The 22151-nt window shown below is 48.6% G+C and overlaps 2 protein-coding genes and 1 long non-coding RNA gene across 19 annotated transcripts; 1 reads left to right on the top strand and 2 right to left on the bottom strand.

The window, feature by feature from the left end:
- Window positions 1-4055: 4055 nt before the first annotated feature.
- LOC120652066 (ACT domain-containing protein ACR4-like) lies at window positions 4056-9280 on the top strand. 12 transcript variants are annotated; one of them, XR_005666451.1, is made up of 10 exons: window positions 4058-4338; window positions 4865-4964; window positions 5097-5142; window positions 5230-5344; window positions 5433-5512; window positions 5589-6173; window positions 6268-6372; window positions 6456-6512; window positions 6620-6668; window positions 6842-6892. XR_005666451.1 is itself a non-coding variant. In XM_039929763.1 (9 exons), exons 1-9 carry the CDS (start codon window positions 4335-4337, stop codon window positions 6868-6870), a joined length of 1113 nt encoding a protein of 370 aa, XP_039785697.1. In that variant the 5' UTR covers window positions 4057-4334; the 3' UTR covers window positions 6871-8983. The 12 variants fall into 12 exon arrangements, 3 of the variants coding, with proteins under 3 accessions (XP_039785697.1, XP_039785696.1, XP_039785695.1); XM_039929763.1 differs by lacking the exon at window positions 6456-6512 and having other exon boundaries at window positions 4057-4338; window positions 6842-8983; XR_005666450.1 differs by having other exon boundaries at window positions 6456-6668; window positions 6842-6948.
- A 1224-nt stretch (window positions 9281-10504) lies between these two features.
- LOC120652065 lies at window positions 10505-11849 on the bottom strand. Its single transcript, XR_005666442.1, has 2 exons — window positions 10864-11849; window positions 10505-10771 (listed from the first exon to the last, which is right to left on the bottom strand). It is a non-coding gene; the product is annotated as an uncharacterized LOC120652065 (long non-coding RNA).
- A 7-nt stretch (window positions 11850-11856) lies between these two features.
- On the bottom strand, window positions 11857-13879 carry LOC120652064. Of its 6 annotated transcripts, none has more exons than XR_005666440.1 (5): window positions 13479-13879; window positions 13164-13403; window positions 12868-12913; window positions 12551-12770; window positions 11857-12159 (listed from the first exon to the last, which is right to left on the bottom strand). XR_005666440.1 is itself a non-coding variant. In XM_039929759.1 (5 exons), exons 2-5 carry the CDS (start codon window positions 13381-13383, stop codon window positions 12060-12062), a joined length of 579 nt encoding a protein of 192 aa, XP_039785693.1. In that variant the 5' UTR covers window positions 13384-13403; window positions 13479-13873; the 3' UTR covers window positions 11857-12059. The 6 variants fall into 6 exon arrangements, 1 of the variants encoding a protein (XP_039785693.1); XR_005666441.1 differs by having other exon boundaries at window positions 12551-12760; window positions 13479-13878; XM_039929759.1 differs by having other exon boundaries at window positions 12551-12763; window positions 13479-13873.
- Between the last annotated feature and the right edge of the window lie 8272 nt (window positions 13880-22151).

Below are 22151 nucleotides of genomic sequence, written 5' to 3'. Positions count from 1 at the left end.
CAACACTCCAATCCAAATTTACTCAGTCAAATAGATTTTCCTATGCTTGGAGTTGCTTAGGTAATGCGTATTTGGCAGATGTGTGAGTACACTAGTTTTGTACTGTTAGCACACCTAAGCTTCACTCACTGAGGCACGAATTGATGATATCTCACTGTCCCTATCATTTTCGTACGTACGTCTCACTGTCCCTGTTGTATTTTAGCTGGTCCAAATCTCCGTGTTATCTTGGGCGACATGGATGAGTGGCTTGCCGTCAGCTTTCGCTTAAGACAGAATTAAAGGCCAAACGCACCGGGCTGGACGATAAGAAATCGATCGCTCAGTCATTGCCAGCCGACTGATCAAGGGTGTTTTCTGGGTCTTTCTTGAGGCGTTTTAGTTGCATGCGTAAAGGTTAAAGCAAGATTGGCATCACTTGATGATCTCTTTATCAAGAAGGCCTAGTGCATTTCTCTAATCTCTATGGAGGAACTATACACCTTCATGACGTGCGGCTCGGAAAGGTTGTTTGAAGATCTTATTATTAGGATCTGATTTAGTTTAGAGAACTGCATGCATTGTGCACATGTTCTGATTAAGTTATGCATTGTGCACTATCAGAAAAATTATACTTCTGATACCCCGTTTCAAAAAAAATTTGCAGATATTAGCACAAAGATAAACTGAGTTGTTTGCAATTGGAATTAGCACAAAGCGGAAGTCCACATGTAAGGCACCCAAACTGCCAAACAATTTAAGCAGGCCTCTTTTGAACCTAGCTAGTTAAGAGTCATAGATCATCTTATAGTCTGTAGAAACTTGCATATAGTTTCCTCCATGGGTCCATGGTCAGCACTGGTTTGAGTCCATGGACGAAGGAAAGATCGCCCCTGCAATTCTAGGGTATTTAAAGGCTTTTCTGGGGCTCATGAATGCTTAAAAAATGCTGGATTTGTAGTAATCGTTATTTGAAGTTAGCTTTTGTGTGTAATATATATTTTACTATCTGAATTTGCATTACAATGAGGACTGGATTAAAAAAGGCGGTAGTACAAAATTTTAATTAGCGCCATGGTATTCTCCGTATTTTTCTGAAGAATAAAGAGAAGAAACACGTTCTTTTAATAAGGAGAAACAAAAAAAAGGGAAGGATTTATCAAGTGCAGAAAAGAATTTCGAAACTGGCCCAACTCTACAAATCAACACCTGCCTTGGGCCGTATTTGCAGCTAGGCTGAACGACTTGTTGGACTGGAGAGCTTGAATTATTATTAGCTAGGACACTTAGCGTTTTTGAGGCCCGTGGTTGATGTTGAAGCTATTTTAGGTTTTCATTCCGTGCAAATTTGTTGCAATCCAAATACTACTGAAATGCTGCTATAGGAAGTGATTGCTACCGCCACACAAAAGTATCTCTCAATGAGAAACAAAACCACATATATGAAACGCAAATGGACACTCGTCCGCGTAAAATAATTATGTTTCCAAAAATATTTTTATATATAATTTGATAAAGAAAATAGATTAAAATACGGATTGAATCACATAAAAACATCTATACTCGGCGTCGACCATACATGCTGCATGTACACTCTACACTAGCTATGTCTAACTTACAAACAAAATATAACGAAATCTCTAAGCAACTATTATATATGTTGCTATTTCCACAAGCTCAAATAGGATTATATGCACATTAAGCTAAACCCAGAGTGAGGCTCACTCTCATTCACCTATTCCATGCTCGGGGATACATTTTTTATTACACATTACAACTCAGACACTCATAACGAATGCACACCACCTCTATGAACTTCAGGGGCGTAGCTAGGATTTTGGGTTGGGGTGGTCCAGAGTACATACATAATACAAGTTTAGAATTGCTTAAGCAATTAATATTGTATTAATAAAGTGTTTTACAACTTCAAACATTTTAAAATCAATAATTAAGTCTGAATTTTGCATACATGTCAGGATTGTTTGATGGATAATTACTATATTTATACCTTGAGCTACTAATTTTAGGGTGATCCATGGCCCACCTGTCCACCTAGCTAGCTACACCACTGATGAACTTACGTACGCAAATCCTACTTGTATGAGCACATTCGAAGACTGATCCGAGAAATCCTCAAGATTGGCAAAGTCACCACAAGCGCTTCGATGTTGATGGGAACGTCGTCTGCCACTGAAAGTGCAACACCGTTAAATCCTAAAATATTCGTTTTCACGGAGAATCGAACCCAAGTGCTACCACGGCTCTTATAACCACTAGACTACAGACGGTTCGCTTGGGATATGCCTTTAATAGCCAAAAGCTATGAATCCCCGTGTGTATAAAAAAGAGGCCAAATTAGGGAGGTATAAGGACTCATTTGCAATTGCCGATGATCTCCTTGTAAAGTTTAGGAACCTATTTATAATATTTGACCGAATAAATATAATTAATCTCCTTCTCCCTATAAATAAACGGAGCCCTAGGGCTTGCAGAAGATGATTTTTGGCTATTTATTTGCTTGCTCGTTTAGCTTTCTTGTTCTCTCTTTCTTATCTCTCTTATGTTTGGGATCCCGACTCCTCATTCCACTGCAACGTCTTTTATATAGCAGTATGGATTTTAGTTCCTACAGCTAGATGCACAAAATTTATTATTTAATTATTTGATTTTAGGTGTTGATAGCAAAATTGATATGGAGTACTTAGCCATCGTCTCTCTACCCTCTTCTCTTCTAGTGCGGTAAGACATGGGGCGCATCCCCCCTCCTCCTCATCCCTCGTAAAGTGAGAATCTCTAAGAGTCTTTCTAAATTTCACTCTCTAAATTATTATTTGGAGAGTCTTTTGAATAAAATCGCTCTTTATATGTTTCCACTTTCCAATAATTTTTCTATATTTTGAGTACACTCTAGAAAACTATTTCCGTTATCTATCTTTGGCTAGCAAGAAATGAGAAATGGAGGATGGCTACATTTGGATAATCACTTAGAAAAGCTGTTAGAGGATATTTTTCTATCAAAATCTCTATTTCTAACAATAAATAAAGATATAGAGAGTCTCTTGGAATTGAGCAGCTTACTTTGTATATTCTCTTATTTGTGTTAAGTATATGAGGTAGATAGTGTTAACAAATATGAGATAGCAATATAAATTTTTACTGGACTCAAATTTGCAGTCAAGAAATTCTACACAACTTCAGCGGACACTTGATGGAGAGAGAAAATTATTAACTATCTCTTTTTTATCTTTCTTCCAAATAATGGGATAATTTTTTAATGGTACCAGTGTCAATGTGACAGTTTAAAGTCGGTAGAAGATAATAGGTGGAATTATGGTATAAGGATTTATTTATTAATTTTCATGATAATATACGGTTAGCTAAATGTATCCATTTTTCATGTTATCTATAGGGCCTAATTTCTAGTTTCTTTCTTGAGAGAGTTAACTAGGGATAGACGGAGCTAAGTAAGCATTAGCGTATTCTATCCTATTCACAAAATGAATAAATGGTATGGACGCATAATAGAGGAAAGTGAACTTTTCAAAAAAAATCACGAAAAACGAAATGGAAAATAGTATGACACCTTTTTGTGGTGGTTTCTTAGGCCCTGTTTAGTTGATGAAAAATTGTTGGTTTTGGTACTATAGCACATTTCGTTGTTAGTTGACAAATAATGTCCAATCATAGATTAATTAGACTTAAAAGATTCATCTCGTGCTAATCAGTTAGATTGTGTAATTAATTATTTTTCAACTGCATTTAATGCTTCATATATTCGATGTGACAGGTACTGCGTAAATTTTTTTTGGAACTAAACAGTAGTTCCCAAAAAAAATTCTTTTCGTTTACCCTCTCCAAGACCGACCAAAATTAATTGATGACCATCAGGTAGATTTCCTCTTTTCAGCTGTGAACTGTTATCTCGGGGCCGGAGTAGCTGGGCCGTCGCCCCACTGGTGCGGTACAGCCGCACAGGTGCTGCAGAGCACGTGCTGACTGAGCGGCCACGCGAGACCAACCTCGCCATCGTCGCTTCGCACGCGTACATCTCCACCTCGGCTGCCGCTGTGCGAGCAGAGTTGGAGCAGCCAGCCGCGCAGAGCAGTACAGCTGGGGCGCGTGGTGGTTGCGTTTCCCCCGTTCGAGAAAAAAAGGGCAGAGTCCTAGCCGCCTGGCCTTGGCTTTTCCATCTCCCGGGGCTTCAGCGTACAGCTGCTGCTGCCCGTTGCCATTCCTGTGAAACCGTGGTGAGAGAAAGCGGGGGAGGAGCCTACTCCTCCTGCTGGGGGGTTCTTGATTATTCTTTGCAAGATTGGCTGCAATCATCGCCGCCATCATCACGAAGCGAGCAAGCCATGGGTATGTGGAAGTTGGAGCCAAGAGCCATCATCTTGTGTCGCCCACTCCGCGCTGCTCAGGTCGGCTGGGCAAGGCCGGCGGCGCGGTGGGGAAGCGATTGGTTTCTTCCCCTTCTTGGCCCGTGGCGCCCTTGCTCTCTTTCCTCGCCATGTGGCTTGGGTTGTGCTCCCTATCTGGAATCCTTGCGGGCTCCAGACTTTTCGCTCCATCCATTTGGGTTATTGCCTTCTTGGAAACATCGATAAGCTCGATTGCCGCCCCTTTTGCTTTCTTTCTTCTTTTTTTATTGATGATTGATTCAGTGAGTATAGTTATTTGATTGTCCGCATGAGGCACCTGACGCGGCAAACAGAATTCATGAAATTGACGCCCGGTTTTGGAACACATTCCATTTCTACCCGCTTTACTTGTACCGTACCACAATCGTCGTGTGGATGCGGGCGGCAGTTGTTTTCTTGAATTTCTGGAATTCAGTTGCAGTTCGATTGGAATTCAGAATTCTGACCGGGTGTCTTTCATGTTGTAGCAGCATTCGCAGATGGGGACCCGTCCTCTTCTTCATCCTGCTCTTCGTGGGATAGTGACGATGAGTACCAGAAGTTCATCCAAAAGATGAACCCTCCAAGGTGCTAACCAGTTCCTCGCAATTTTCGATGAAAAGGAAATTCTATTTGTAGTACTAATCTTACTATCACCGTGAAAAGTTGTTTGCTGAGTTTTACTAACTAGACGATTCATATTTTCCCCCCTGAATTCAGGGTCACGATTGACAATGCCTCATGTGCAAATGCTACAACCATCCATGTAAGTCATAGAAAATCAAGGGATTGTTACTAAATGTAATTCTTATTTGTTGCTGAATATAAGGCGGTCTTTGTTTGAATGGCACAGGTGGACAGCGCCAACAAGTATGGGATACTACTGGAGGTAGTGCAGGTCCTCACTGACCTCAAGCTCATTGTCAAGAAAGCCTACATATCCTCTGACGGGGGATGGTTCATGGATGGTACAACAAGAACTGCACAATGGTTCCTTTGAATTCCTTGCATCAAAATGGCGCTGGAATTTCTAACTTGTTCAATTTATGTTTTCAGTGTTCAATGTGACAAATCAAAGTGGGCAGAAGATAATGAATGAATCTGCGCTGGAAGGGATAAAAGATAACATTTACAAGGTAATGGTTGCTTGCTCATTGCTTGGCTATATTCATGTTCTCTTCAGTTTGCTTAAGCTATCAATCTTTCGTGCAGTCTATCGCGTCTAGTTCTTGCTTTCTTCCTTCACGGAGGGCCATTGGATTTGAGCCTTCCTCCGACTACACCTTGATAGAGCTAACTGGAATTGACAGACCCGGTCTTCTCTCTGAAGTGAGCGCCGTGCTCACAAATCTGGACTGTAACGTGATGAATGCTGAGGTGTGGACACATAACAAAAGAGCAGCAGCAGTCATCCAGGTCACTGATAGGAAGTCTGGGCTGGCAATTTTGGATGCAGAAAGGCTTGGCAGAATCAAGGAGCGGCTTCGTAATGTGTTCAATGGAAGGAGTAGAGATGCCAAGACAATAGTTGCTATGGGGATAACCCACACAGAGCGGCGCCTCCACCAAATGATGCTTGAGGATCGAGATTATGAAAGGTATGACAAGGATAGGGAAAATGCCAACCCCATGCCCATGGTCTCGGTTGTTAATTGGCTTCAGAAAGATTATTCTGTGGTGACAATGCGGTGCAAGGATCGACCAAAGCTTCTCTTCGACACAGTTTGCACTCTAACAGATATGCAATATGTGGTTTACCATGGCAGTGTGGATACTGAGGGCCCTCAAGCTTACCAGGTAACCTCACCACAATGGCATTTCAGCTTCTAATTCCTATTGCTAAAAAATAGACGTGTAAACTTTTGTTTCCTATAACACCATGGTTCAACAGGAGTATTATATTAGGCACATTGATGGATCACCTGTCAATTCAGAGGCTGAGAGAAAACGAATCATCCAATGTCTTGAAGCAGCTATAGAACGGAGAGTATCCGAGGTAATTGGGAATATTGGCACCTGTGTGATTATTTTCCTTCTGTTTGATTTTCATAAGGACACTGATACTACTTCTGCATTTAGTTGTTCAGATAGGGACTTGAATGGTGTGATGCATTGCTGACTTGTTGAGTTGTTGTAGTAAGTAAAATCGTGGTTGGAGTGGTGGTGTTTTGTATTGCCTGGCACACTTTATTGTTGAGTTACTTTCAATGTTGGTCCTTTTCTTCTTACTCTCGAACGTGCAGGAGAACGGTCCTTTTCTTCTTGATGGAGCACATGCTGTTTTTCTCCAATGTACGAGTGTGTTGTTCACAATTAACACATCCAGCTTACAGTTATTTTGCTACTGTTATGGACTTTAATTTAAGTACAATAATATTGAAGTTTTGTATCAGATCACATGATGAAATACTGATAGAAGTTTTTTTAGTACAATAATTTCACCAGTAACTGTGTATCCCTTGCAGGGCCTGAAGTTAGAGTTGTCAACAGGTGACAGAGTGGGTCTGTTATCAGATGTAACCCGCATTTTCCGTGAGAACGGCTTGACAGTCACAAGGGCAGAAGTTTCAACTAAGGGTAACAAGGCTATCAACACTTTCTATGTCCGTGACACAACAGGGAGCTCGGTCGATCTGAAGACGCTAGAAGCCATAAGGCAGGAGATAGGGCAGACCGTGCTTCAAGTAAAAGGGCACCCCGATCACTTGAAATCGCCAGCACAAGAATCGCCGACTAGGTTTCTCTTCAGCAGTCTCTTCAGACCAAGATCACTCTGAAACCTTGGATTGAAGCCTGAGCAGCCCCACATTTGGTAAATACAGTAGCTTCTGTAGCACATCCACCATTCTGTACAAATTTCCCTATCTCTAGTGTAGAGCTGTAAATATCAACAGTCCTGTCGACATGGTTGCACCCGATTGCAAGTACCTAGCATGATTCAGACTGCTGTAAATATTGTCCTTTGCCATCTCTAGCAGTTGTCTAAATCTCTTCCAGCTGCTTCTGATCTTCAAGCGGTGGCCGGTGGGTGCTAATCAATCATGGTTGAATGTTGATTCATAGGAGATGAAGCCCGGTGGGTGCTAATCAATCATGGTTGAATGTTGATTCATAGGAGATGAAGCCATGTTAGTTACACCACGCTGCCATCAGAATGGACAGTGAAGGCAGAATGGGCATGAAGGGAAGATGTGTGGTGGGTGCCAGTGGCATTGCCCCCTTGGGGATATTCAGTGGGTGTGGTGAAGTGTGATACGGCGGCGGCGGCATACTTGTCCAAGGAATCGGGCCGACGGCGACCCGGATGTCAATTGTGCCGGGCGCACATGTCAAAGTGGCCGCCAGCTCGGCAGGGGCCTACCACGGCTGCAACTTGGCTTGGGGCTTGGACTTCGCGAGGGGGATGGATGAATCCTGGCCTCAGAGGCAGAGAGAGGCGTCTAGGTATCTCCTCTTCTGGTGGCGCCAACTAGCTAAGGCAATCCAGGCATTTTTGGTAGGCTTGCAGCCTTTTGGTCTCAACCATGTTTCCTCATTTTCTGTTGTGCTGTCTCTTTGCCTACTAGTAGTCCTATCAAGTTACCATCCGGTTTGCTATAGTTTCAAGATCATCAACATTTCAATCCCTACGCATCGTGTCAATTTTCTTTGCTACGGTTTGGGTTTCTCCTACTTCATCCTGCTCTTACCAGCTCCAACTCATTTATCTTCGTAGTTAGTAGATCACAAGAAATGCTGTTCTTCTGACGATGTAGTAAGCACACAAAGTTTGATGTTTTTGGAATAGGAAGCACACATTTTGTGTGCTCAGAAATAAAGGAAATACACTGTGTCTCATGGTCTCTCAAGTCTTACGGAATACAATACCTTTTTACTGTTCCTTTTTATGAATGTTTCCAATATGTGAGTTTTAAGATCTTGTGCCGTAGTACCTCCAGAATCTTTCATAACACCTAGAGGCCCTACAGGCAGGGCCACAGTACCCAGCTAAGTTCCTGCCTGCAGATATTTCTGGCATCAGGTAAATAAGTTGTGGCATTCATCTTGCTGCCTGGTCTATGGTTTTACAGTACTTTGAGCATGGTTTCACAATCACATCACATGCATGTCGGTGCTTACCCATCCAGGTTAAACTACATCTGAAGAAACTAATTACCATCACCCACAACCCCAATCATCTCTGAAAGTGTGAGCTGTGAACATCTGCAGACTTGCAGCAACTTTTCAGTGAGACTTTATCTCTTGCTACTGCCAGGGCACAGAGGACTGCCATCGCTGTGCAGGGCCTGGGTATGAGCCGGAACAGATCTGGTGCTTCTACATGCTGGAGCTGGAGGAGGATCTCAACTCTTCAAGATCCGTGTGCATCAACAACCAGTTGTCAGTTAGTTGAAAGATTTCAATAATCTTCCATGTGCACTTCAGTTAGTTGAAAGTTAAGCAAACAAGCTTCACCATGTGACATTTTTTCTGTCATGCAAGTGAAGAGCTGGTCTTTTCATATAGTGGGTGGCTGCAAAACTTAACCAGAAAGGGTTGTTGGGCATACATCTATCTTTAGGGACTGCAGCAGCTGCTGCTGCGTTTCCTTTATCTAAAAAAAAAAAGCAGCTGCTGCTGAAACCAAGTGGATTCCAGCCAACAAGTTGGAGCCTATCAGGTTCAGAGGGACAACAATGTGTTGTATCCCTGTACTATGTGGGGCAATTCAATCACAGCATCACATTGCCTACCAATGCAGTGCAGAAAGCCCTCTTCTGACAATGGTTGCTAGGACCACTTCTGGTGGGCACTACCAGGCACATGTGGCAGTCTTAGAATGTGTGTTTCTGTACAATCACTGCATGTTTTTTATTTGATACTTGTGTTTCACTGCCTCTAGATATGGAGTATTGAAAGCCAAATCTTTATTCTGTAGTATCTCCTCCTACACTGAGGCGATTGTGGGTTGACATTGGCACCATTGTGGCCACCTTTTTCAAAAAAAAAAAATCTTATTCCACTCATCGGTTAAATGTCTGAAGTGTTTTTTTCTTTTGCGAAACAAATGTTTGGAGCTTATGTTGCCAACACACTAAAATGAGCTTAAAAGGGAAAGCTTCCTTTTGGACAGCAAGTAGTGGTGATGATAATTTATCGCCATCATTTTGTGAATCTTTTTGAGATATGCCGAACTTAGTGGGAATCAATTGTGACTAACTGTTTTACTGACGAATTACATCCCTCAACACCAAATGATCCATCTCAGACCCATCAAGATCGGAACAGGATTCTAGGTTCCAGAGCTAGTGTTCTAGCTAGCTAGGTCAATTAAACATAGCATACTGAAATGTCATCTCTAGTTGACAGCATTTGGCAAATACATCCGATAGCTAGTGATTTAGGATGTTGAAAACCCCCTAAAAAATATTAGGATGTTGAAATCATGGCGTGTATGACAGAAAACAGATCTCCTGTCAAATATGGTTGCCTGAATTCCATGGACACAACCAACACGATGCTGCTATTGTTGTCAGATCCGAGTAGATCTCCCAGTCCACGTGGGGACATATATATATATATATATATATATATATATATATATATATATATATATATATATATATATATATATATATATATATATATATATATATATATATAGGACACCGCTATTCCATACCCTGGGTATTCCATACCCGAGCCAGCCTACAGTCGCCGTCCCCCGGCCCCCCTCGCGCTGCCCGCTGGCGGTTTTCTTCGAGCGGTTTTTCTTCGAGCCGTTCCGACGCAGCGCACTCGCCCGCACACGAGGCTGCCCGCTGGCGGTTTTTCTTCGAGCCGTTCCGACGCAAGCACAGGAGGCTGGTTCTTTTTCGTGACCTGTACGTGGACCGTGGAGGCAGCGTTTGCTCTCTCTCTCTGTGTCCCACGCGCACACGTCTCCGCCAAGCAGTTCCTGCACACGTCTCCGCCAAGCAGTTCCTGTCTCCGACAAGCATCGTTCCTAAATCCTAATCGCTGGAGGAAAATCGATCGCTGTCTTGGAAATGCTATCTCTGCCTGTCTCGGTCTCCGAACATTGTATTTGAAAAATGCATTGGCAAAAGAATTCGCGAGAGAATGGGTCACGGATAGGCAGAACACCATCAAATACAACAGACTGACTTTACTAGCAGCATATTTGTTCACCAAGTTAATTTGTGTAGCAGGGTAACATGTATATATGTACAATGAAAGAAGGCACTGGGACACTAATCTAGCTAGCACACACTATACTTCAGATAAATATTTAAATGGAAGGGGAACCCTTCAATACTAAACTAGAGAAGCTTGTCGGTTAAGTATTCCACCATGTTAGCTGTGTGAAAAGTAAGGTAATGCAGCATCTCATCCCTCATCCTAGCTGATCGTGCCTGCAAGAAAGCATAACTGTAATACTTTAACAAGAAAATTGGGGTATTGCAGAAATAGGATGTAGTTTAAGAAAATAGTATACTGTGCTTACCAGATCTATATTAGTCTTTTAGACAGGCACGGCCTTCACCATCACAGTATTCCAGAATTTTCATTGCAAAGAAGACAGTCATTAAGAGACTTCTGCATAGATTACCCGCACGTCCGAATGCACCGACATGCTGAGAATGATACCAGTCATCCTAATTTGCTCCAATGCACCTGCTCGATGCCTCACCTCTGATGATTGTATCAGATGATCTCCATGCAGCAATAAACTCATCAACAATCACACCGCACTGAGCAGCCAGCTGAAACTGAGCTCTCACAATGTTTCATTGAGCTGTCACAATGGTCCTCTTTCTTCTATGAGACAGTGGCATCAAACTGGGCAAACAAATCACTCATTACATGGAAAGGCCATCAAGCAAGACAGGCCAGCGGCTGAGATAACAAATCTTGCATGAGTGGATGTCGAACGGCAGCGTGCCTGGATGCACTTCATGTCCATTAACAAGTAAGCAGGACCATTTGTCATAACCAATTTAAAAGGTCTCAGATATCAAAATGGTTTATGAATCAGTAGGACACATAGTGGCACCTAGCTACATTAAACTAAAAATAAAGCATATATGGATTTCCACATGAATCTTAGAGCTGAAATTGAAGTAAACGAATTAGTCTACTTTATTTTATCCATTCTTTACTTTGCACTTCAACAAACCTATTAAAACACACAAAACTGAGCATCAAGAACACCAAATCAAAATAAACTAAGATGGACAAAGCTGCTTGTGATAGGATACGCTCATAGAAAACTAAATACAAATCTTTACTATCTGCACTAGCCCATTATTATGTGTTAACTAGTGAAGAAATTCTCCTTTCTAACATTTTTTATACTGACAAAAAGAATATAAAACTAGTGACAGATTAAGTCGAATAAACAGGTTACGCATTACATTGTCTACACATGATTGGATAGAATAGCAACATTGGTAAATCCCAATCCGTTCCAGTTGAATAGTTGGATAGAATAGCAACATTGGTAAATCCCAATCCGTTCCAGTTGAATAGTTTCCCTAAAGAAAAATTAAGTAGTAGCTAAAACAACAGTTTGCTAGTAACATGGCCATATGCTAAAAGAGTATATGGTTGCCCGTCCACGCAAGAATCAGTACCAGGATACCATGGTGCTGTTCACTCAATAAAAATTCATAATCTGTTATACAACACTCATGTCTAAGCTCAGAACCCTCCCTGCATGCACTGATCAGATGGGAAGCTCATACGTCTCCAGCTTTCCAGCATGCTCTTGAACACCACCCTGCTGAGAACCAATATAATCCTGCAAATTGACATTGTGTCAGTGTCTGGTGTGACACCCACAAGAACAGGGAATAAATTGTTGGTGTGTATATATATCAACAAGAATACGTGCAAACATTGTGTTACTGTGGCTTAGCAGCAGCAGTTAGAATATTTGTAATAAATCATAGTTCTAAATCTTTTGCTACAACGTTCCAGCAGTAGCAACAGTTAACTATGAGTGAATACTGAATAGCTCATAAATTGCACAGCCAACTGAAACAATCACAATCCATGAGATATTGTATCATTTGTAAGCCCATACACTGAGTTTTGATCACCCAGATAGGTATGTATACTGAATGCAGCAATCAGAAACACACAAGCAGTAGCAGGCTAGCAGCTCACAAAAGAAAAGGATATAGAAGTACCTGTATCCAGTGAAGAAGAACAGGGGACAAGAGCAGGGAGCACAAATTCGGCTGGGCCGCTGGGACAGGGATGGTCGAATTGAGGGGATCATGCACTCAGCAGCAAGTACAGGCTCCCTAGACGGTGAAGCACACGGTGACGTCGCTTCCCATCCCATCGCCTCTGCACGTGGCCCCATCCGCCGGCGGCGAGCGGCACATATGCAACTGCTGCTACAACCTTATAGGCAGTCAGACCACAGCTAGATTGAATCCACGACACCATGGTGGTGCAGAAATTCGGATTAATTAAGGAGAAAGGTTGATTTGGGACTAACCTGCATCGTCCAAAATTTGGGCTTCCAGATTCACAGCCAAGAAGACCTACATAAAATAGAATCAAACTCAGAGAGGAACTCCATAGGTTGGAATCAAATCATGGAAGAAGGCCTCCAAAAATTGGAACCAAATCATAGACATTTGATCTGTACGCATCATGGAAAACTGAGATTGAGGATTAGTTGCTCATAGTAAGGGGAGGGATAGGAAGCTGGCGCCAGCGTGGTAGAACGCCACAAATGCGATTCCAATGTTGGTTGCGACAAACTGAAAACTGAAATAAATAGATGCTTACGTGGAAAATAAAAGAAGCAAACCAATTTGATTCTCCATCTCCTGTGCACTACGCTTCTTGAAATGTGGACGCGGTGTGCAGCGATTGCGACGGAATGGATCTGTGGCCGTGGGGATTGAAGGATGGATAGGGAAATTGGAGGGACTGAGCAATTTGGTGCACGGGGTATGTGATTTTTGTAGGTGATATGGGCAGCTAGCTGGAGAATCTTTTCAACCATCGATGTTGCCCGGCAGTCACCTGATTTGTCGCTAGATTTTAGGGGAAAAACAAACAAATCAAGTGTCAACGGCAACGGCGGGGGCAGGTACTGACCTGGGGGCGACGGCGACGGGAGCGGAGCGTCCTCGCGGAGCTCGGAACGGAGTCACAAACGATGGCGAACTGATGTATGAGTTCCCGCGTGTTAGGCGGATCAGGTCGCAGGACTTCGGCCCGCGGTCGACCGAGACGACGGCGGAGGAGCTCGGAACGGGCGGCGGCGTGGGAACTCGGAATGGGTGACGGCGCAACGAGCGGAATGAATCGCCGGGGCGGGATGGGACGCGCAGCGCTACACCGCGATGGCCCGAGGGTCGCCGACGGAAGGCCGAGACGCGCCGGGATGAGGAAGGTGGGATGCCAGGATTGGGGACGCTTCTGGGGGAGGGAGCGGCGAGCCGGCGACCGGGCGCCGGGATTGGGAAATCGGAGCGGGTGCTGGGCTCGGCGGCGGCGGTGCTGGTAGTGGGGGGGGTGGCAGGATTGTTGTGTGTGGGGGTGGGGGGGGCGCGACGCGGACCGGGGCGAACCGGTGGGTGCGAAACCGGAGCGGCAGAGCGCAATCTGGGCTCGGGCGGAGCGGCGGATCGGGTGCGGAAGGGGCGGGTCGGGTATGGAATAGTTTATTCCATACCCAGGGTTTCCAATAGAGCTATTATATATATATATATATATATATATATATATATATATATATATATATATATATATTGTTGGATTATATTGAGCTCATGTGTATAGAGGCCCATCTAGAGGCTCATGTATAGGTTCTATATATACCCACCCATCTAGGGTTGGAGGAATAGAGCAATTATTTCCGTCATTATGGTATCAATAGCCTAGGTTAGGGTTTCACGCCTCCTCTGTTTCCAGCCGCCGGCTCCCCTGGTGCCCGCCGCCGCCGGCCATGGCCGGCCGCCGCCGCCGCCGGCCCCCTCCTTTCCCCTCTGAAAGGCCCTTGTTTGGTTTTGGTAATTGAGTGACAACTTATGTGGACTAATAAGTGTTTATGTTGAGATACACAGGAGATTAGTCCACACAAAGACACTAGTATGAGCAACATGTGCCATGGAGGAGAAATGGCTAAGTGTTGATGCTATGCTCATATAGTGTGATCGAGGAGCTCATTGCATATGAGACATGACATGGAGTTATGTGACCAAAGTGGAGAAGATCAAGACAAGGCTTGGCTTGATGGACCGGTTGCAATGGAGAAGGGCAAGTCAAGGCTTTGAAGCGAGGGACCGCGAGGCGGTGAAGCTTGGGCAAGATTTGGCGCCGATGGACCGAGGCAACGGTGAAGAGCGAGCAAGGTCAAGATCGATGGACCAAAGAGGTCATGTGATGATATGGAGTGGATCATATCATTTAAGAAAGATCAAGCCAAGTGTTGACTCATAATGATGATCAAAAGGCTTGATGGAGTTTGGTGCTTGTGTGGCATCAACATTTGGGAAGATGAAATGGAATGCGCAAGGCAAAGGTATGACTTGTAGGGCATTTCATTTCACCGGTCAAAGGTTGTGTAGAGAAGTGCATGACCGGATTTAGGATAGATGGCCGTACTATCAAGAGGGGCAAACTTGTTTGCATATCGGTCATCTAGTGCCACTTGAGCGATCTAACATTGCGATGTTGCTAGAGGATCGGCGGCAACCTTGGAGCTTGTCTCAACGGGGATTAGCTTGGTGGCAACCAAGTGAACCTCGGGATAAAAATCACCGTGTCAACTTTGTCTACTCTTCTCGGTGGTTTGCATTCTCCAAATCACAAGCATTGTATTTACATTCTTCTATATCTTGTGCTTGTGTAGTTGCTCTCTAGTGATTAGTTAGCTTGTGTAGCTTGCTAATCAACTTCTTGTTTGTGTAGCTAGAAGTAGAGATCCTAGTGTATCTAGTTAGCTTGTGTAGCTTAATTAGTTGCTCTTGCTTAGATTGTGTAACTAAGCAAGTTGAGCTCTTGGATTTGGATTGTGTATCCTTGTCCTTGAGCATCTAGTGAGCTTAGGTTGGCTTTGTGCTTTTGCTCATTAGAATTGTGTAGGAGCTCCCCCGGTTTGTGTAGTACTAGTGCTTAGGCTTGTGTGACTTGGCTTTAGAATTATTAAGAGAGCTCTTACTAGCTTGGCACTCCATTTGCTTTGTGTAGGATCTTTTTGGAGGTGCCTTAAAGTTATAGTTAGAGGGGTGTAGTCTTGGCTAAGCGAATAGTTTCAATTCCGCATAAGTTTCGGTTAGCCGACGCAATTAGTTTTAGAAAGGACTATTCACCCCCCCTCTAGTCCGCCATCTCGACCCTACACCCTCTCCTCCTTCCCACCCCTCCCTCCCTCCCCCTCTGCTCCGGGCGCGGGGAGCGCTGCGCCGGGCGCGCAGGGCGCCGCCGCCGTCGCCTGGCCCCTCTCCTCCTCTGCTGCAGACGCGATGCGTGCCCTGGGAGGCCCGCGGCCCCCCTACGCCGCCATCGCGATGACTGCAGCCAACGGCGCTGGCCATCCCAGCGGGTCCTGGCGCCGCTGCAGCCGCGGGAGCTCCGAGATACCCTGGGGCCGCCGCCCAGGCCGCCCCGGCGGGTCCTGGCGCCGCCGCAGCCGCGGGTGGGGCCGCCGCCGCCGCACAGGCAGGGTCTGTGGCCGCCGCAGCCGCCCAGACCACCGCCGCTGCCGCCCAGGACGTTCCTGGCGTGGGCGCGGGCGCGGGTGGGCCTCCTGACGCCGCTCAGGACGCCGCCGTCCCCGCCCACCGAGCCGCGATCGCTGCCGGCAAGCCGCCCGCGGCCGCCGTCGATCCCACGTGGCCCGAGCTCGGGATGCCTCCCATGGATGCGCCGCTATCCGCCGCCGCCTTCCGTGGTCAGCAAGCCGCTCTTACTGCGGCACTCCTCGCCGCCAAGTCGGAAGCTTCGGCGGCCCAGGAGCGGGTCCGCGTGGCTGCCCTCGCCTGGGAGCGCGAGCGCGCCACGACCGACGCCCTCGCCCTACGGGTCGCCGAGGCGGAGCGCTTCCTCCGCGTCTCCTCCGGCCAGCCCGTCGACCTCGAGCACGGCACCTCCTCCTCCCACCAGGCCCCGCCCGCTGGATCTGGAGCTCGGTACGACCCGACTGACCCCATGGTCGCCCAGCTCCACCTCCAGGCGGCCGGCGTCCAGAACATCAGGGCTCTAGTCTCCGTCCTCCTCGACCCCGCGTCCTCCTCCTACGGCCGCTGGCGGGACCAGGTCCTCCTCACCCTCCGCCGCTACGCCCTCGACGACCACGTCCTCGTCGACTCACCGATCGAGGTGTGTGACGTGATGTGGCTGCGCCTCGACAGCGTCGCCCTATCCTGGATCTTCGGGACCATCTCCCTGGATCTTCAGGACCTCGTCAGGACCCACGGCGGCACCGCGCGGCAGGCCTGGGTGGGGCTCGAGGGGTAGTTCCTCGGCAACGCCGAGTACCGCGCCCTCCAGCTCGACGCCACCTTCCGCACCTTCGTGCAGGGGGACCTCTCCGTCGGTGAGTACTGTCGGCGGATGAAGAGCATGGCCGATGCTCTTCACGACCTCGGGGATCCAGTGTCCGATCGGGTCTTGGTGCTCAATGTCCTACGGGGACTGAGCAGCACCTACGACCACCTGAAGGGCTGGATCGCCCGCCAGAGGCCCTTCCCCACCTTCCTGCAGGTCCGGGACGACCTCGCCCTCGAGGAGATCTCCAGGGGTCTCGCGCCCGGATCGTCCTCGCCCACCCCCGCCGCGCTCGTTGCTACTCCACCGGCCTCCTCCACTGCTCCTGCCACCTCCCTCCTTGGTGCTGCTCCCGCCGGGCAGACCGGAGGAGGGGGGCCGTGGACGTCGCCGGCGACGGGGTGGTGGTGGTGGCACTAGTGGCCCTACTTCTGGGAACACCGGTACCGGTGGGGGCCGTCGGGGCGGCGCGCCGACACTGGCTCCGGCTCCCGCTCCCGCCCCTGCCGCTGGAGGTACGCCCTGGCCATCCTTCAGCAACTCATGGTCAGGGCGCATCTCGATGTGGCCGTTCCAGGGTCCGGGAGGGGGGCCTCGTCCTCAGCTCCAGCCGGCGGCCATGTTCATTGGCGCTGCTCCACTCTTTGCGCCTTCCTGGACCCCGCCCGCTCAGCCCAGCCAGCAGCCGACCTGGCCTGGGGGGTGGGACCAGGCCGCTCTGGCGCAGTCCTTCAGCACCATGGGACTGACGCCGCCGACCAGCACCGAGTGGATCGCCGACTCGGGCGCCTCGTTCCACACCACTCCCGATGCTAGTATCATCTCTTCTGTCCGACCCCCACACCCCTCGTGTCCTTCTTCTATCATGGTTGGTGATGGGTCTTGCCTTCCTATCACCGCCGTGGGTTCTGCTCCTCGACTTCCTACTGTTCTTGTTGCTCCACAAATGGTTCACAACCATCTTTCTATTCGCCAGTTTACTGCTGACAACTCCTATTCTATTGAATTTGACTCCTCTGGTCTTACTGTGAAGGATTCGGCTTCCCGGCGTCCGCTCCTTCGATGTGACAGCCTGGGGGCCCTTTACACTCTTCGGCTTCCTGCTTCCGCTGCCTCACCTTCGGCTTCTTCGTCTTCTGCTTTTGCCGTGACGCCTTCTTCCACCACCTGGCACCGCCGGCTTGGTCACCCCGGCCGTGACATTTTGGCTCAGCTCCGCCGTAGTACCGATGTTCCATGTACTAGGGCTCCTGCTGCGCACCTCTGTCATGCGTGCCAGTTAGGTCGTCATGTTAGAATTCCGTTTTCTGTTTCTTCTTCGCATGCTGCGCATGTCTTTGATCTCATTCACTGTGACCTGTGGACATCTCCTGTACTCAGCATGTCTGGCTATAGATATTATCTGGTCATTGTTGATGATTTCTCTCATTACTCTTGGACTTTCCCTTTGCGCGCCAAGTCTGAGACCTTCCCCACCCTCCTCCACTTCTTTGCCTGGGTGTCCACTCAGTTCGGCCTCACCGTTAAGGCCGTCCAGTGTGACAACGGGCGGGAGTTCGATAACTCCACCTCCCGGTCTTTCTTTCTATCTCGGGGTGTTCAGCTGCGTATGTCTTGTCCGTATACCTCTCCTCAGAACGGCAAGGCTGAGCGGATGATTCGCACGACGAACGACGTCGTGCGCACCCTTCTGATCCAGGCTTCTCTTCCCCCGCGCTTCTGGGCTGAGAGCCTCCACACCGCCACCTACCTGCTCAACCGCCTTCCGTCCACTGCTTCTCCTGCTCCCACACCACACCACGCTCTTTTCGGTACCCCTCCTCGCTACGACCACCTTCGGGTCTTCGGGTGTGCGCGTTACCCTAACACGTCCGCCACCGCTTCTCACAAGCTGGCGCCCCGCTCGACTCGTTGTGTGTTCCTTGGGTACTCCCCTGACCACAAGGGGTACCGATGCTTTGACCTCACTTCTCGCCGCATTCTGATCTCCCGACACGTTGTCTTCGACGAGTCGGATTTCCCCTACTCCACTTCTTTCACACCTTCTCCTGATCCTGAGCTTGCGTCCCTGTTTCCGACTGACCCGGTGGTCCAGCCACCGTTACCTGTCTGTCCTTTTCCTGCAGGTTTTCCCGGCGCACCGGCACCACTTCCGGTGATCCCTGTTGCGCCGAGCGCGGCCCTGGTGCCCTCGGTCGCGCCACGCATGGCCCCCGGACCTCCGGTCGTGCCGCGCGCGGCCCCGGTGTCTCCCGCTGCGCCACGCGCGGCCCCGGTGCCTTCCCCTGCCCCTGCGCGGTACGCTCAGCCGGTGCATGTGTACCGGCGTCGCTCGGCGCTGACCTTGGCGCCGCGGCGGTACGCTGAGCCGGTGCAGGTGTACCGGCGCCGTTCGGCGATGACACCAGCGCTGCCTCCTGCTCCGGAGGTTTCTGCGACGCCGACACCGGAGCCGTCGCCGCCGCCGCCGCCTCCTCCGGTTCCCTCTCGAGCCGCGCCGGAGGTGTACCACCCGCCCGTCGTCCATCGGGATCCTCGGCATATCCATCCCATGGTGACTCGGCGGATGGCGTCTCAGGCCGCGCCTATCTCCGCCACCGAGGGAGAGCCGCGGGTCTCTCCGGTACCCTCCTCTGTCCACGATGCCTTGGCGGATCCTCACTGGCGTCGTGCGATGGAAGAGGAGTACGCAGCTCTTCTTGCCAACCAGATGTGGGACCTCGTGCCGCGTCCGTTTGGTGGCAATGTGGTGACTGGCAAGTGGATCTGGACGCATAAGCGTCGGGCTGATGGCACACTGGAGCGCTACAAGGCTCGCTGGGTTTTCCGGGGGTTCACTCAGCAACCTGGAGTGGACTATGATGAGACCTTTAGCCCAGTGGTGAAGCCCACTACTGTGCGCACGGTCCTCTCGCTTGCGCTCTCGCGCTCGTGGCCTGTGCACCAGCTGGACGTGAAGAATGCGTTTCTTCACGGCACTGTCAGAGACTGTCTACTGCTCTCAGCCAGCGGGCTTTGTGGACTCGAGTCATCCGGACATGGTCTGTCGGCTCAACAAGTCTCTCTATGGTCTGAAGCAGGCTCCTCGGGCTTGGTACTCTCGGTTCGCCACGGTCTTGATGACACTGGGATTCACCGAGGCCAAGTCCGACACGTCTCTCTTCATCTACCACTGTGGGGATGAGACTGCATATCTGCTGCTATACGTCGATGACATTGTACTCACAGCTTCCAGTCAGCAGTTGCTTCAGAGTGTCATCTCCTCTCTGCAGCAGGAGTTTGCTATGAAGGATCTCGGCCAGCTCCACCACTTCTTGGGCGTCACTGTTGAGCCTCGCCCGTCTGGTCTTCTCCTTCACCAGCGGCAGTACGCACTTGATATTCTGGAGCGGACTGGGATGACTGATTGCAAGCCCTGCTCCACTCCTGTCGACACTCAGGCGAAGCTGTCTGCTGATCTGGGTGATCCGGTGGCTGATCCTACTGCCTACCAGAGTCTGGACGGCGCTCTGCAGTACCTTACCTTCACCAGGCCGGACCTCACCTACGCTGTTCAGCAGGTCTGTCTCCATATGCATGATCCCCGGGAGTCACACCTTGCTGCGCTGAAGCGTCTCCTCTGGTACGTCCGTGGCACTGTGGACCTCGGCCTGGTACTTCACCGCTCGTCCTCTGCTGAGCTGGTGGTCTACACCGACGCTGACTGGGCTGGCTGCCCGGACACTCGTCGCTCCACTTCCGGCTACGCCGTCTTCCTGGGCGACAACCTGGTCTCCTGGTCGTCCAAGCGGCAGCCGGTTGTCTCCCGCTCCAGTGCCGAGGCGGAGTACCGAGCTGTCGCTAACGGCGTGGCGGAGGCGTCCTGGCTACGACAGCTCTTGGCGGAGCTCCACAGCCCGCTCGCAAAGAGCACGCTCGTCTACTGCGACAACGTCAACGCCGTGTATCTCTCCACCAACCCCGTCCAGCATCAGCGGACGAAGCACGTGGAGATCGACCTACACTTCGTGCGCGACAGAGTCGCCATCGGTGATGTTCGGGTACTCCATGTCCCGACTACCTCCCAGTTTGCTGACATCTTCACCAAGGGGCTGCCCTCGTCGACGTCGACCTTCTCGGAGTTTCGATCCAGCCTCAACGTAGCCGGTGGCTAGTTGTGGCTGCGGGGGTATTAGCCCTTTTGTGCTCTACTTGTACTCTCATCTTGTCCAGTCTTGAACACCGCTGCGTCGGTTGTTCAGACTGCGGGGGGTGTTAGCTTTCTTGTTGTCCAGTCTTGAACACCGCTGCGCCGGTAGTTCAGACTGCGGGGGGGTGTTGGAGTATATTGAGCTCATGTGTATAGAGGTCCATCTAGAAGTTCTATATATACCCACCCATCTAGAGTTGGAGGAATAGAGCAATTATTCCCATCATTATATATATATATATATATATATAAGAGAAGGGGAAGGCTGCTATCCTTGCTGCTGTTACAGGAGAAAGACATCTTAGCGTGCGAGAGGAAAAAAAAAGGAAAACGACATCTTAACAACGGGATAAAAAAGTGCATGGATTTAATGGAATATATTCTCAACAAAATAGTGTAGAAGCACACAAAAACAATCTAAATAATGACTCTTGACTTTGGAGAGGCATGGCCCCCTCTTTTCCTTTAGAACAGGTATGGTCTGATGAAATAGTCCTGACCTGAGACATCTTTGTTGGCATTTGGCAGTAGTAACAAGCCGTTGATGCTCTTGTCGAGCAGCCTTGCTCCAGTACCGCAACCACACAGTGAGATGTGAAGCCGTCCCAAGGTGCAGAGCTGTCCTCGGTGTCGCATGAGACGTCTTGCCACTCACATCATGATATGCCCGCATGATTTGCATTGCAGACAGCACATGAAAAGGAAGCCCTTTGCCCACTTCTCTCTTTAAGCTGCCGGCCAGATCTGGATCTACCGATATCTACCTACATGCACTTCCCATGAGCATTCCATGACTTTTCTAATTTCTGAACATCCTTTCATGACTTTTCTAATTTGTAGAAACATCCACTGGTACATGATACTCATGTTTCCGCGGAACACAGAAGGATGGTAAGTGTTCAAATGCTACAGATTTGCCTTTTCCAATTTGTAGTCACTAAGATAGGAAGAAGAGAAGGCAACAAGGAAGCTATCTGTACAAGATTTTTCAGCTCACTCCTTAGTAGGGACGCAAATAGTGACTGACACCAACGGTTAGTGCTAAACAGTATATTTGGCATATCTCTACTACTCAGTCCTCACAGATC

The sequence above is a fragment of the Panicum virgatum genome, chromosome 9K (genome assembly GCF_016808335.1).
Source record: "Panicum virgatum strain AP13 chromosome 9K, P.virgatum_v5, whole genome shotgun sequence".
NCBI classification, from domain to species: Eukaryota; Viridiplantae; Streptophyta; class Magnoliopsida; order Poales; family Poaceae; genus Panicum; species Panicum virgatum.
Note: the sequence above shows the minus strand (reverse complement) of the source record. Positions and strands in the feature narration are given on the sequence as shown.